This window comes from Chiloscyllium plagiosum, unplaced genomic scaffold (assembly GCF_037043375.1).
Source record: "Chiloscyllium plagiosum isolate Xiang-an unplaced genomic scaffold, Cpla_swu_hap1 HiC_scaffold_28, whole genome shotgun sequence".
NCBI classification, from domain to species: Eukaryota; Metazoa; Chordata; class Chondrichthyes; order Orectolobiformes; family Hemiscylliidae; genus Chiloscyllium; species Chiloscyllium plagiosum.
Window position 1 is genome coordinate 15675535 of NW_028270166.1, and position 14605 is coordinate 15690139.

General features: G+C 43.2%; 1 protein-coding gene across 10 annotated transcripts in view; it reads left to right on the plus strand.

Moving 5' to 3' along the window:
- Positions 1-14605, plus strand: part of LOC122565381 (transducin-like enhancer protein 4) — a 215465-nt gene that overhangs the window by 160142 nt on the left and 40718 nt on the right. For 9 of the 10 annotated variants that reach the window (XM_087976010.1, XM_043721298.2, XM_043721304.2 and 6 more), the window contains one exon: positions 11306-11428. In XM_087976010.1, coding sequence (XP_087832136.1) covers positions 11306-11428 — 123 coding nt within the window. The remainder of the gene's footprint in view (positions 1-11305; positions 11429-14605) is intronic. The other variant, XM_043721302.2, reaches the window with a different exon arrangement.

Sequence of the window (14605 nt, forward strand, 5' to 3'; positions counted from 1 at the left end):
TATACCCCAGTCCAACACCGGCACCTCCAAATCATTCTTTCTGAAGGCAGTTGAGAAATATATATATATATATTTGACAGGTCACTAAAGATGACTTCGATGATTTTTTTATGAAGCAATGATTAGGATAAAAGGTCAGTACCACATTGAGGGCTGAAGGGCCTGTACTGTGCTGTACTGTTCCATGTTCGAGTACCACAGATCTTTTACATCCACAAGCATATCATCGCAAAGGGAGCACCTCAGGCAGTGTAGCAATCCTTCAGTGCTGTACTGGAGTGTCAGCTTTGATTTTTGTGCTCAGGCTCTGGAGTGGGACTTGAGCCCTGAACCTTGGAAGCAAGTATGCCACCAACTGAGCCACACCTGCGATTCGGTGTCACTTTTATTGTAGTGTCTTTTCTTTCATTTGTTTACAGGGTGTGAATGTTGCTTGTTGGTCCAGTGTTTATTGCCTGTCCTTTGTTTCCCTTGAGGAGGTATTGGAGAGCTGTAGACTTCCGCCACTGCAGCCCATGGTGAGGATAGGCTGCCAGGAGCAGTGAGTGAGTGAGTGAATGGTGATATATTTCCAAGTCGGGATGCCGTGCGACCTGGAGGCGATCTTGCAGGGAGGTGGTGTTCCCATGAGTCTGCTGACCTTGTCTTTCTTGGTGATAAAGGTCCTGGACCTTTCCGGTTTCAGGTAGCCATGGATGGTCGGGGAAGCGATGCTGCTTTTAGTTTGGACCATTGCCAAGAAAGTCAATAGTGCACAGTCAAACCCGGCCACATCACCGGCTGGAGCACTCCGTTCAGCCTCAGTACTTGGGGTGAGGAGGGGGAGCAAACGTCACACATCATGAAATCCAGTGGACAGCATGGGTATGAGGACAGAAAGCAATTTGATGACGCCTCCTGCAGTGGAATAGTCCCAGTGGCAGGCTGTCAGTAGCTGAGGTGGGAAGGTGAGGGATTTGTACCCCAGCAAATCAGCAGTTGAGCTGCTGAATTTATAGTAGTGTTGCTTAAGGTGGATGATTTCTTGTCGATTGCATAGCATGGGTTAACTTCTTCATAGATTTGTACAGCGCGGAAACAGGCCCTTCAGTCCAACTCGTCCACCACCGAACAGGTTTCCCACACTGACCTTGTCCCATTTGCCTGCATTTGGCTCATATTTCTCTAAACCCTTCCTATTCATGTATCTGTCAAAGTGTTTTTTAAATGTTGTAATTGTACCAGCCAACACCACTTCCTCTGGCAGCTCATTCCACACATGCACCACCCCCTGTGTGTAAGGTCCCTTTTACCTTACTCTCACCTTAAACCTGGACTCCCCCAGCCTGGGAAAAAGACCTTGTCTGTTTATCCTATCCATGCCTCTCACGATTTTATAAACCTCTATAAGGTCACCCCTCAGCCTCCGACACTCCAGTTGCAGCCTCTCCAGCCTTCAGGAAGAGAAAGAGAAAAACTACAAGGGAGCAATCAAAAGGCAGTAAAACAAACCAGCCATTGAGGAGAGCACAGCTGAGAGCTGCTAACCAGAATGATTCAGGACTGCCAAGGGTTAACCTACTCAATGTAGAAGCACATTCAAGCAAACCTCCCCCCCCCAACCTCTCCTACAACAGTAATGTATGTAGCTTTTACAGCGAGCAATGATCATTTAAAATTCATTAATTCCGGCAGCTGCGACTTCGAAAGTTCCTGATGCAGCAGATGGGAGAAGAGCTCCGTAAGGAAACACTGAGAGGGCTCTCTGCTGTGCCTCCATCTGCTAAAGCACAGATAAATCAGCACTGAGTCAAAAAGGGCGGGCGCAATGCTGGCACCTATTCCACTCTGGGCCAGGAGTGCTAAAGCACAGTTTTGTTCCTTCCGCCCTGCCCTCTTTGCCAGTTGCTGTGGTTTCGCTGCAGGAGACCCTGCGCTGCCGTTTGCCAGTGAGTACTTTCCGATAGCTGCCGCTTGGAGAGTGCCAGGCTGGCACTGGGTGATGCCAGACCCGAGGGAGGTGGTGGGGTTGGGGAGAGGTTTGGAGTGCTCTCCCGGTCTGTTTGTGCTGCTGCCTTTCTTGCCCTGAAGGTGCTGCTGGTCCATGGCAAAGGCTCGATCGTCATGGGTTGGCTTCTCCTTAGCGGGGCGGAAGGTCAAAACGTCAGACATGGTGTAGCACGGCTTGGAATATGGCAGGGGGTGGCACTGCCCCTGGGGAAGCAGCAGTCAGCATGGAGTCAATGGGGGATCACTTTGACTTAGTGGATTGTGTGGAAAACAGGGAATACCAGGTCCCCTTGCATCCCCTGCTCCTCCTATATCTCCCAATTTTTATTTCTGTTGGTTTAAAAGGAATAAAACATCAGAGGAACGTCTCGTTATTGTCTGTGGCAAAATATCAATATAACTCCCATTGAGTTGAAGGAAGAGCTGGCAGGGAGATTAATTCAATTGAAATTCTTTTACTTCACTTGCTTCCTCCTGGCCAGTTCAGGAAAACAGCGATTTTACTGATTGGGAAGTAGATTTAGCAACGCAGCCAATTGGAAACCACAACTCAGCCGACATGTAGTCACGTAAGTTGTGAATGTGTTAGGCCTTTGTAGCTAATGTCCTTCTCTTCCAACAGTGCTGACCACTTCCAGAGGTGTATATCAAAGGGCCTCCCATATCTTATCCAAGTGGACGTGATTCATGTGCTCGTCCTGATTGCTTTTCCAACTGCCAGAACGCCGCAGTGACACATTACGTACTGTGCATGCTACTGGGCAACACTCAGGAACTCTGCCCCATTTTCCTTTCTAATCCAGGAGTGCCCCTCCCATTGTCATGGTTGAGATCAATTCACCCCTACACAAGCTGGAAGGCTGAACTTGGCATGTTTCAATCTGCATTGCTCAGCTAATAGGAGGGAAACACACTGACTCATCCGTGCTTTACAACTTTTGACCTCTTCTCAAACATTAAAATGCCTCCACCCTGAGCAGCAACTCGCCACAGCGAGAGAAAACTTGGTGTGGCACTCATTTCCTTTTTTTTTTAGAAAGACTAACTCATTGGAATAGGTCTTTGATTTAAAAATTTCCATTTACTTAAAACCGTGACACGCAGCAATCATTTTGCTCTCAATGTTGTCTTGTTTTCATTGGCAGGTGTGAACTGGTTTTGTGCAAGTTTAGGCAGAGATCTGTACGGAGCATTGTTATAATGCATCAGGCCAGACTTTCAGCAAGGCGTTAAAGCAGCGTTAGTCCTCACAGGCAAATTAATGCAGGATAGTTCTTCTGAAATGGGTTCTTCACCATCCCCACACTCCTTTCCCCAAGTACCCCTAACTGAAGGGTAGGTTAATGTTAGACTCTTGCCATTGAGCAGTTCACGTCTCCTGGCGTCTTCAGGCAGGTTATATTGTATCATTCAGTGCCCCTGACTGCCAGCGAGGAAGTCTCACGTCAGTAATGGCAGCAGTAGAAGAATGCCAAAGTGGCTCAGTGGTTAGCACTGCTAACCACTGGTTCGAATCCAGCCTCAGGTGACTATCTGTGTAGAGTTTGCACATTCTCCCCCTGTCTGCGTGGGTTTCCTATGGGCGCTTCGGTTTCCTCCCACAGTCCAAAGATTTTCAGATTAGGTGGACTGGCCATGTTAACTTGCCCATAGTGTGCAGGGATGTGCAGGCTGGGTGAATTAGTCATGGGAATTGAAGGGATAGGGTTGAGTGATGAGTCTGGGTGGGGATGCTGTTCGGAGTGTCAGTGTGGATTTGATGGGCTGAATGATCTGTTTCCATAGTGTAGGGATTCTACGATACTGTGCGTGGTTGTGAATTTCTCTAGGCTGATATTGGTGTTGGCTTGGAGCCATTCAGTGAGGAACCACTGGTATTTGTTGACTAAAATAATAGCTGTCAAGGTGCTTTAAAAACATAGAAAATAGGAGCCAGAATAGGCTATTCAGCCCTTCTGTTCAGCCATTCTGTATGATTATAGCTGATCATCCAGATCAGTTTGTACTTCCTCACCACACCCTTTCAACCCTTCAGCCCTAAGAGTTACATCTAACCCCTCTTGACAGCATTCAATGTTTTGGCCTCAACAGCTTTCTGTGGCAAAGAATTCCACAGGCTCACCATCTTCTGGGTGAAGACATTGCTCTCCTCTCTTTGGCAGTAGAGAAGCTGCAGCCAGGCTGCTATTCGATCCAACAATTAAAAATAGCAATAACCCAATCTTAGCTGCTCTGGCAATTCGAGCATGCTTTTTCTTGTCAGTCACAAGTCTGTATTGGACTTGTCAACTTAACTTTCAGCCCACTTCTACTTTGGGAATCGGCTGAAAGTGTCTGATGTCACACTAATGCCCTCTTGTAATGACTGACACAAAGTGCAGACCCAAAATTGGCATAATTTGCATGGCCCTAAATGCTTAAAGGAACTGCTCTCCATCTTTCCAGTTGGCATTGCTGGAAGTGGCAGAGATTGAATTAAAGTAAATGGGGAAAATTGCCACAGTGTCAATCTTCTTAAAAAATGGATTTTTAATGGCAGTACATTTCAATCCTCTTTGGATTGATTTCATTATTGGAGGCAAGTTGAATAAGTGATGCAGCAAAAGTGCTCTGGCCCTTTGTACAAGCTTTGTAATGATATGCAATGGTAGTTTAATAATTGGGCAAATGGCAGAACATGTGTCGTTTTAATATTCTGACAGCTTGTTCAATTTGGCCATACTACATGGTCTCCCTCTATCCATCAGCCACATGGAGACATGGGTAAGATCTAACATTAACAAAGAATGATGTTGGCATGGTTCAGTTGTGGTTGAATGAAATAACAGCTCCACATCTGTGGTTCTTTCCCATCTATGCTGCCACTGGTTGGCATTCGAGATATTTGCATTTTCATATCATTTCGCAACACTTGAACAAATCACGGGCATCAAATCCATTGCTGCTTTGATGTTCATATACATTTTCAGTACGCTGGAATGTCAGATTTCGCAGCATAGTTAAGTTCATTGCTGGTGTAGCCATGTTCCCTCTAAACCGCACGGCCATGAGCTGCTCGGAGGGTCTGTATTATGTAGGTGCCAGTTCTGATTCCAGAAGCCATTGCCAGGTTTGGACCTTGAAGGGCTGTGCAGCACTAGGAAAGGGTAAAGGGAAAGCAGGGTGTAACAGCAGTGTTAAAATGAAAAAAAAAGACTCTCAGTTCTGTAACATCTGTGAGACTCTCAGAATGCTGTAAAATTCTTAATAGCCACTTCAGCACATAGAAATTATCTCACTGCCGTAATAATAGAAAGCACAATAGCAAATTTGTGCAAACATTAGTGGGATGAATATCGGTAGATACTTTCTGGTTATTCTTCAGAATAATGGCAAAGGATCTTTTTGGTTCACCTGAGACAGGAGACTAAACCTCTGTTAACTTATCAATGGTACCTCTGACAGTGCAGCACTCCCTCAGCATTGCACTGGAGTGTCAACTTTGATTCTGGTGTTCAGTCCCTGGAATGAGATGGAAATATGCAACCTTCTGATGCTGAGGCAAGCCAGTTACCAGGGCTAATGTCCAAATTGTGTTCTTTCAGAATCAGCATAACGTTGAGATCTACGTAAGGTTTAAAGCTGCATGAGGTATTTGAGGTTGAATAGACATCATTTCAGGTGCTGAACAGCCTAAACAAACAGATCAACAGGTTGTGGATTCTTAAAGTGCATTGAGGGCAAACATCCCTCAGAGCTGAGGTGTATTTTTCCATCACTGTGATGGCTCATTTGCTCCCTGCTATCGTGGAGGTGTGTCTCCAAGAGACAGAAGCAACTTTGTCTTTTCATGCCTGATTGGTTTGGCTCTTGTTTCTCTTGGACTTCCCTCAGCTGTTGCTTATTTAAGAGAGTCCTTGAATCACTGGAATTTGATAAGGGAAGGCCAGCAGTAGGTCACAGAAAGCAATGATTTCTGTGTTTGTTTGAATTCAGCCAGGTGGCTATGTTTTAAGAATGTTTGATTCATTCACTCAATGCACTCTTACTGGGGTGGCGATGGTGGGATTTCATGTGAAAGGACTGGCCTGTATTCTGCATGTGATGAAGGCAGAGATTTAAGTGGAAGAAACAGAAAAGCACAGCCAAGGTTAAAGTGGAAGAATTTTATTTTATCATTGAAAGGGGCTGTTGTCTTTTTATTCTGTCATTTTCCCTATTCCCTCCTGCAGTCTGTTGTTTCATTTGTCATGTGGTGATATCAATATGTTGAATAAACCTTGTTAAAGCTCCGTGTCATACTGAGGCATCTTTTCAGAAGAATTCCATTAAAGATATATCAAGCTGCGCCCACATATAGCAAATTGTATAATATTTATATATTGAGGTGTGCCACCTACATATCCAGATGCTTCATACCTAGAGCCTCCTCAGATATGTAATCCCATCATCCTTACTGATCACCCGCCTACCCGACACAGCCAATATAATAGACATCACAATGCCATTTTCTCTCAGGCGTATGTTTCCCCTTCCCGAAGCAATGTCTTACCATAGCTCCAGCCTGACTTCCTATCTCTCCGTTGCCTCTCAGCGCCACAGACTTGGATCTGATTTCAGCCCCGGATGACTGTGTGGAGTTTGCAATGTCATCCCAATGTCTGTGTAGGTTTCCTCTGGATGCTCCAATTTCTTCCCACAAGGATGTGCAGGTTCAGAGGATTGGCCATGGCAAAATGCTCCATAGTGTCTAGGGATGTGCATGTTAGGTGGGTTAGCAACGGTAAAAACCCTGTGAGGGGTTATGGAGATGGGGTGGGTCTGGGTGACCTTCGGAGGGTCAGTGCTGACTCGATGGGCCGGATGGCCTCTATTTGCACTGAAGGGATTCTATGATTCTTCTTCACACTGTACATGACATTGGGCCTCTTATCACCTTTCTGAGAATGATTCTCATGTGAAATTCAATATCAAACTAGGCTGTCCTCATCCGTTGCTCAGTAGAGATGTCCTGAATATCCCCTCATCCAGCCTCATTCCTGATGAAGGGCTTATGCCCGAAACGTCGATTCCCCTGCTCCTCAGATGCTGCCTGACCTGCTGTGCTTTTCCAGCACCACACTCTCGACTCTGATCTCCAGCATCTGCAGTCCTCACCTTCTCCTGAATATCCCCTGCCTAGTCTGTATGTTGTGGACTCCAGTTTTGATGCCCTTATTTTTATGTACTGGTTTATTGTGTCAAACCACTTTGCAGTTTAACTTTGAGGTATGATGCTTCCTGTAAAGGCCAGCAACAATACTCCACCATCAATAAGATGAAGGAGAGCAGTTCTTCATTCATGGTTTTGTTGATTGTGGAAAGAGTGAAGGTCACATCACCACAGTCAGATCAGGTTACCTTCAATAGCGTGATGGCCAGATTTTAAGGTGTTTTTGACAACACTCTGTCAGTATTTGCGGTCGTTACCTCACCAAGCCTCACGGCAACTAAAGGTTCTTTGGATACTGGAAATTGGCAACACAAGTGGAAAATGCTTTCCGAATCACAGAATTGTTATGATGCAGTAAAAGTCATTCATCCCCATCATGTTTGCTCCAGCTCTCCAAGGAGCATTATGATTTAGTGCCTTTTCCCCAAGCTCTTGTGCATTCTTTCCTTTAATATAACTAATGCCCTCCGGAATGCTTTGCTTGACCCTGTCTCCACCATACTGTCAGGCACTGCATTCCAGATCCCAGCCCCTCATTGTGCCAGAAATACTCAGCAGATTGGGTATATCTGCGGAGAGAGATTCAGAGTTAACTACATTAGGTGGATGATTCATCATCTGAACTATTCTGAGCCTCCAGTCAGCCACTTCCTGGGTGTCGCGGTGTAGCGATTATCCTACTGGTTTGGGATTCCAAAGACATGGCCTGATCATGCAAATAGCCTGAGGTTAAATCCTACTATTGCAATTTGAGGACTTCAGTTCACTTAAAAACATCTGAAAACTGTTAAGTCATGGCATGGCATCAATTGCAAATTGACTGTGAGGTTTACTGGTTCACTAATATCTATTCAGGAAGGAAATTGGCCTATGTTACTTATCTGATATGTGAGTCTAGTCCCACTCCAATGTAAAGACAGTAATGACCCTCTTGCAAAGCATCCAGTTATGCCAAATTATTACCAAGTGATGCAAGAAGACAGCTTGCTATTATCATATTAGAACATGTATGGATGGGTAATAAATGGCAAACATGAATAATAAGCCAGGAACCTGAGAATCTGACATTGTCCAATGAAGGTTGAATAAGGGGATTCCCGAGTAAGAGTCCCCCTCAGGAAAAGTGACCAGTATATTGTAGAATTGTAAAAGTGAGAAACCTGGGTCAGAAATAGCAATGCTAAGCCTAAATAGGGATAATTGGGTAGGGATGAGGACGGAGTGGGAACCAGATTTAGCAGAAAAGACAGTTGATGGACAATAGCAGATGTTAAAGAAAACAGCCTTATGACTCACATCATAGCTATAGCTTAGTGAGGAAAAATGATACTAAAAAGAGGAGAATCCAGCATCCAAGGAAATTTAGGATGGTATCAAATTGAAAGAAAAAGCATACAATGTGGCAAAGATTAGTGAAGCCATAGGATCGGGAATGTCTTAAAAATCAACAAAAGATGACCAAAAAAAAAGAGGAGAAAATAAACTATATGAGTAAATTAGCAAGTTTTATTTAAAAAAAAACAATAAGAGCTCCATTAAATACTTAGAAATGAAAAAGGAGGCCAAAGTGAACATTTGCTCCTTATTGAATGAGGCTGGGAAATAATTATGGGGAGCAGAGGTGTTGATTAAATACGTTAGTCTTACATTACACTAACAGCATTCCAAAAATAATATATAGTTGCAGGGTCCAAGAAGGGCAGGAAATAAATATAGTAATTATGACTAGAGAAAAAGTACAAGGGAAACTAATGGGGCTAAAGGCCAGAAAGTTTCCTGGTCCCGATGGGTTGATTCAAAAGACTTTAAAAGAGGTGGCCACAGAGATAATGGATGCACTGGCTAGTAATTTGTGAAGAACTCTCCGATTTGGGAAAAGTCCCAGAGGATTGGAAAACTGCTAATGTAAAACCCTTATTCAAAAATGAAAGGAGACAAAAAGCACGAGCTCAATAACTTAGCATGTAGGAAATTTTAGAGGCTATTATAAAGGGTGTAATAGCAGAGCAAGTAGGAATGCAAAATTAAATCACATAGAATCAGCATAACTTCATGAAGACGAAATCATGCTTCACACATTTGTTAAAGTTCTTTGAGGAGGTAACAAACGTAATGGATAAAAGGGTCCCAGTAGACATAGTATAGCTGGATTCTGAAAAAAATGTTTGATAAGGTACTACATGCAATATCTAATAAAAAGAGCCTAATGTTTTTGGGGTTGTATTTTAGTATTAACTTACTAATAGAAGATCCAGAGTTGGGATAAAGGGAGTGTTTTCAATATGGTAGACTGTCTCAAGGATCAGTGCTGCGGCCACAACTAATTAAAATATATGCTAATAACTTGGATGAGAGAATTAAATGTACTATCACCAAACTTGTGGATGACAGAAAAATAGGTGGAACGGCAAATAGTGAGTGTGACAGAGTCTACAGAGGGATATAGACAAGTTAAGTGAATGGGCAGGAACTTGGCAGATGGAATATAATGTGGCAAAATGTAAGATTATGCAGGGAAGAATCGAGGAGCTGAATACTATTTAAATGGGGAAAGATTACAGAAAGCTGCAACAGAGAGTGATTTGGGTGTCCTCATGCATGAATCAGGTTCAGTAGGTAATAGGGAAGCAAAGCGGTGGCTCAGTGGGTAGCACTGTTGCCTCATAGCATCAAGTTCCCAGGTTCGGTTCCAGCCTCAGGCAACTATCTGTGTGGAGTTTGCACATTCTCCCTGTCTCTGCGTGGGTTTTCTCTGAGTGCTCTGGTTTCCTCCCACAGTCCAAAGATTTGCAGGTCAGGTGAATTGGCTACGCTAAATTGCCCATAGTGTTAGGTGCATTAGTCAGAGGGAAATGGGTCTTTGTAGGATTGGTGTGGACTGGTTGGGCCGAAGGGCCTGTTTCCACACTGTAGAGAATCTGATCTAAATGGACTGCTGGCCTTTATTTCAGAGAATGGAGGATAAAAATAGGGAGGTCTTGCTAAACCGATACAGGACATTAGTCAGACCACATGACATCCAAGGAGCAGGAGAATCGACGTTTCGGACATAAGCCCTTCATTGATTTCCTGAAGAAGGACTTATGCCCGAAACATCGATTCTCCTGCTCCTTGGATGCTGCCTGACCTGTTGCGCTTTTCCAGCAACAAATTTTTCAGCTCTAATCTCCAGCATCTGCAGTCCTCACTTTTTTCTATTAGTCAGACCACAGCTGGAAGACGAAACAGTCTTCGTCCCCTTATCTAAGGAAAGATATATTGGCACTGGAGACACTCAGAAGAAGATGTGGAGGGATTTTCTTACAAGGAGAGGCTAAATAGGCTGTGCTTGTACTTTTTGTAGTTTAGAGGCGACCTTCCTGAAACTAGTAAGATTCTTAGGGGAGTTGACGCAGTAGATATCGAGAGAGATTGTTTCCCATTGTGGGGGACCTAGGACTAGAGGCATAATCACAGATCAGGCAGTCACCCATCTAAGACAGGAATGAGGAGGAATTTCTTCTCTCAGAGGGGAGTGAATATTTGGAGTTACTTATCACAGAGGCTTGTTCATTAACTATATTTAAGGCTGAGACAGACAGATGTTTAATCGGTAAGGGAATCAAGGGTCATAAGGGGAGTGGAGCTGAGAATTGTCAGATCAGTCATGACCTCATTGAATGGTACAGTAGACTTAATGGGCTGAATAGCCTACTTCTGCTCCTGTATTTAATAACTGGGTGCTCCCAGTTTCTGAAATCTCAATTTTGCGCAAGTTAAAGGGACAGACTGTTTGAGTATGAGCTAAATCTGTGCACAGACACAAATGGGGATTCATTATGATTGTCTTATGTCTTATCAATGGTACATTGCACCTATTCACAGGACACACCAACACAAGCAGTGCCTATCATTCAGTGGCTTTTGTTTCACACACACTCTTTACATGTCAAGGTAACACAATAACACACCTGGGCCAACTTCCTGAGGGGCCAGGCTTGCAACGTAAGAACAATTAGACTCATGGATTTAAAATAGTTGGTGTGGGCTGCTAAGGATGCACCTTTGACAAGTGAGAATAGTGACTGGGCTCAAGGGGCGATTTTCAGAGTATTAACACATTTCAACGTCCTTGTCTTTCCACAGAGTAAATCAGTCTCTCCCTCTGACAGTGTGCGAGCTGAAGACAAGCACAGAGGCTCCCTTGACTACAGTACCACTGATGGCAAGAAGAGAAAGTGTGATGACAAAGACTCGGTGGGACATTATGTATGTTAAAGAGTTTGCAACGTATCGCCAGTTTAATAGTTACAACAACAATGTGAGCAGGCAATCTGAATTTGAATCTAATCTCATTTGTCGTGCTCTGGATGTCAGGTTTTGATGACTCTTGAGCAAAAATACACAGTTCCTTTCCCCATTAGCCCCCAGAGAGAGCAGCAGGTTTCCTGTGGTATTGTTTGTCGACAATCAGAGCATATGGTGATTTTTTACAGGAGAGGCCTTGTCAACAAATGACAACGGTGAAAATGAAAACAAGAACAGAGATTGTCACTAAAGAGGAATGTGCTTGTTACATGCAGAATTTTAAATGTTAAATGTTGCAGGGTGTCACTTTTGGCCAGTCAGAGGCCAATATTTGATATCACTGTTTGATATCATTAAGATTTTCATTGGCATAGGGTGACCAAAGAAAATCTACATGAAAGGTGCAGTATACTTCCAGGCAACATAGGCTATATATCTTTCAATGTATTATCAATTGATACAGGGATGCTTGCCAGAGACTCTTTTGATCCCAATGGTTAAGTCCCACGCCAAGATTTGGACACAGAATTCCAGGCTGACATTTCAGTTCTGTACTGAGGGGATGCCACAGTGTTGGAGGTACCAGCTTTCAGAAGAAACATTAAACTGAGCTCCCCCCAAAACCCTCCCACATCCCTGCCATTTTCCTGCTCAGGTGGGTATAAAAGGTCACGTCAGCATTTTGGAGAAAATTATAGTCACCATCTCTGGGATTTGGGCCAATATCGATCCCTCAATTTATACAGAAAAGTAGATCATTGGTTGATTGTCACACTGATATTTTGTGGAGCACAAATTAGCTACTGCGTTTCCTACATTACGACAATGAGTAGATTTCAAAGAATATTGCTTTGGCTATAAAATGCTATGTACTGTAAATCTTTCTATTTAACCTGAAAAACAAAGCAACTGATGAGCAGATTGCTATTAATCCAGACCTGGGTTCAAATCCCACAATGGTAAATAGTGGAATTTGAATTCAATTAAAAAAATCTGGATTAAGGGTCTAACGATGACCATAAAACCATTATTATCAGGGGGAAAAATATCTTCTTCAGGGAAGGAAACTGTCATCCTTCCCTTATCTGGCCTACATGTGACTCCAAGCCCACAGCAATGTGGTTGACTCTTAGCTGCCCTCTGGACAATTAGGGATGGACAATCAATGAACGCCCACATCCCACCAATGTGTAAAATTTGCTATTGTGTGACTTTAGAGAGCTGCACAAGTTGTCACATGTTTCCGTACGGTTGAGAGAGAGTCAGTCTAATGTCTCAAACTGCTCCAATTAATTTTATGGCGGATACACAGTCTGGAAAGCTGAAGATGCTGTAGCTTTGGAAATGTGAGGCCATGACTTCTGGTTTTGTATTTGTAGATCCACATTTTGTATCTAATCCCCAAAGTCAAGGGTCATTTGGAATCCAGACTGGAGCCCGAGACATGTATGTCTCCTGTTGACAGGATTTCTGAGTAATCTAATTGCATGTGAAATGTTGCCTGTGAAGCCCAAGAATCTGGTGAAATATTCTTTCTGGAACAAGGTTGTGTCCCACACTGCCCTGTTGGCAGATTAAGAATTTTTTGACACAAAGAAGACAAATAAAGCCTGGTGGATCTGAAGCTCTATGTTTGCTCTTTTGCTACTTAACTCTTGTAGAAACATTTTGAATTGTGATGCATGGATCTAATTCCCTTGAAGCATTGGCTTGTAAGTGGAAAAGAAATGACACAGCTGTCATTTGTATGGCCTTCTCTGTTTTCAGGATTGGGATCGCTTTTCACACCAAGGTCAGGTGGAGCAGGAATGACTGCAGAGGAAAGCTTTCTCTATTCCTTGTAGTCCAACCCTAACCGTGAAGGTGTTTCCAATTTCCTCACTGACCATTCTGAATTTGAACAACTGCACTGAGCCTCCAAGCACATTTGATATCTGACCCTTCCTAATCAGCACTCAGAGTGCACTCTGATCTGCTTGGGCTTCATTCACACTCAACTCCTAAAGGTGAAAGATCCACTTCAAACCAATCTTGTGGTTGTGCCAAGGTAGTTCTACTGGGGCAGTCATGGAACAAGAAGGTTCCCTCTTTTTGCCATTTCTAGTAGAATTGTAAATCCAATCTTTCAGAATACTTTGAATGTTTCAGTTCAATCATACCACATGAACAGTCTTGACATCAGTTTATCATGTCACTGATACATAATGACTAGAGAGACATTTCCATGCTTAACATCACTTGCTGTCATGCCACAGTAAACATTGGGTAAGGTAATACAGTGGTAATCCAAAGGTTTGCCTAGAGAACATAGGCTCAAACTCCCACCTTGGCAATTTGTGACTTTGAATTCAACTTATGAATAAATCTAAAATGAAAAACCTTCATGAAAACATTGAACTGTTGTAAAAACCTAACTCAACCTCTAATAACCTGTAGTATAGCAAATATACCCTCACCGGTTGGCCTATGTGACTCCCGACCCACAATAATGACATTTGCTCCTTATGTGCCCTCCAAATTTGCTTAGTTAGGCTCACATTGTGGTAAAGGTGCATGAACCAGAAGCTTTACAAAGCAATTTTTTCTTTGTCGAGAGAGAAAGGACACGTACACATACTGTACCCCCTCCGACTGAGTAAAAGAGGCAACCTCTATTCTCTGGTTGGTTACTCAGGGCAGCACCTTGACCAGTCAGAATCAACCTCTGCCTCGTTTAATATTAAACAAAGCTTGGTAGTTAAATGTCAGTCATCATAGAACTGGTACATTCTCCATGACAAAACGTCTGCCTACCAGCATCCATTGCCAACCAGTAAGCAGACTCTTCTAATACAGTATAAAAGTATTACTCCATATTATATTGGTATTTCTTGAAAATTGTCCTGATGAGTGAAAGATGAAAAGCTTCAGCAAATTGTGTCCTTTTTCACCAATACTCAAATTGAAAATATAGGTTCCACCAGCTCCTGTGATGGGGTTTGAACCCATGCATTAGCCTGGTGCTCTGGATTACTAATCCCGTGACATTACTACTATGTCACATTACTCTATATAATGATCTTTATCAATGTGATATAAATCATCCTCAGGACATCTCAGCGTGCTTTAAAGACAATAAAATTGAAGTGTAGTCACTTT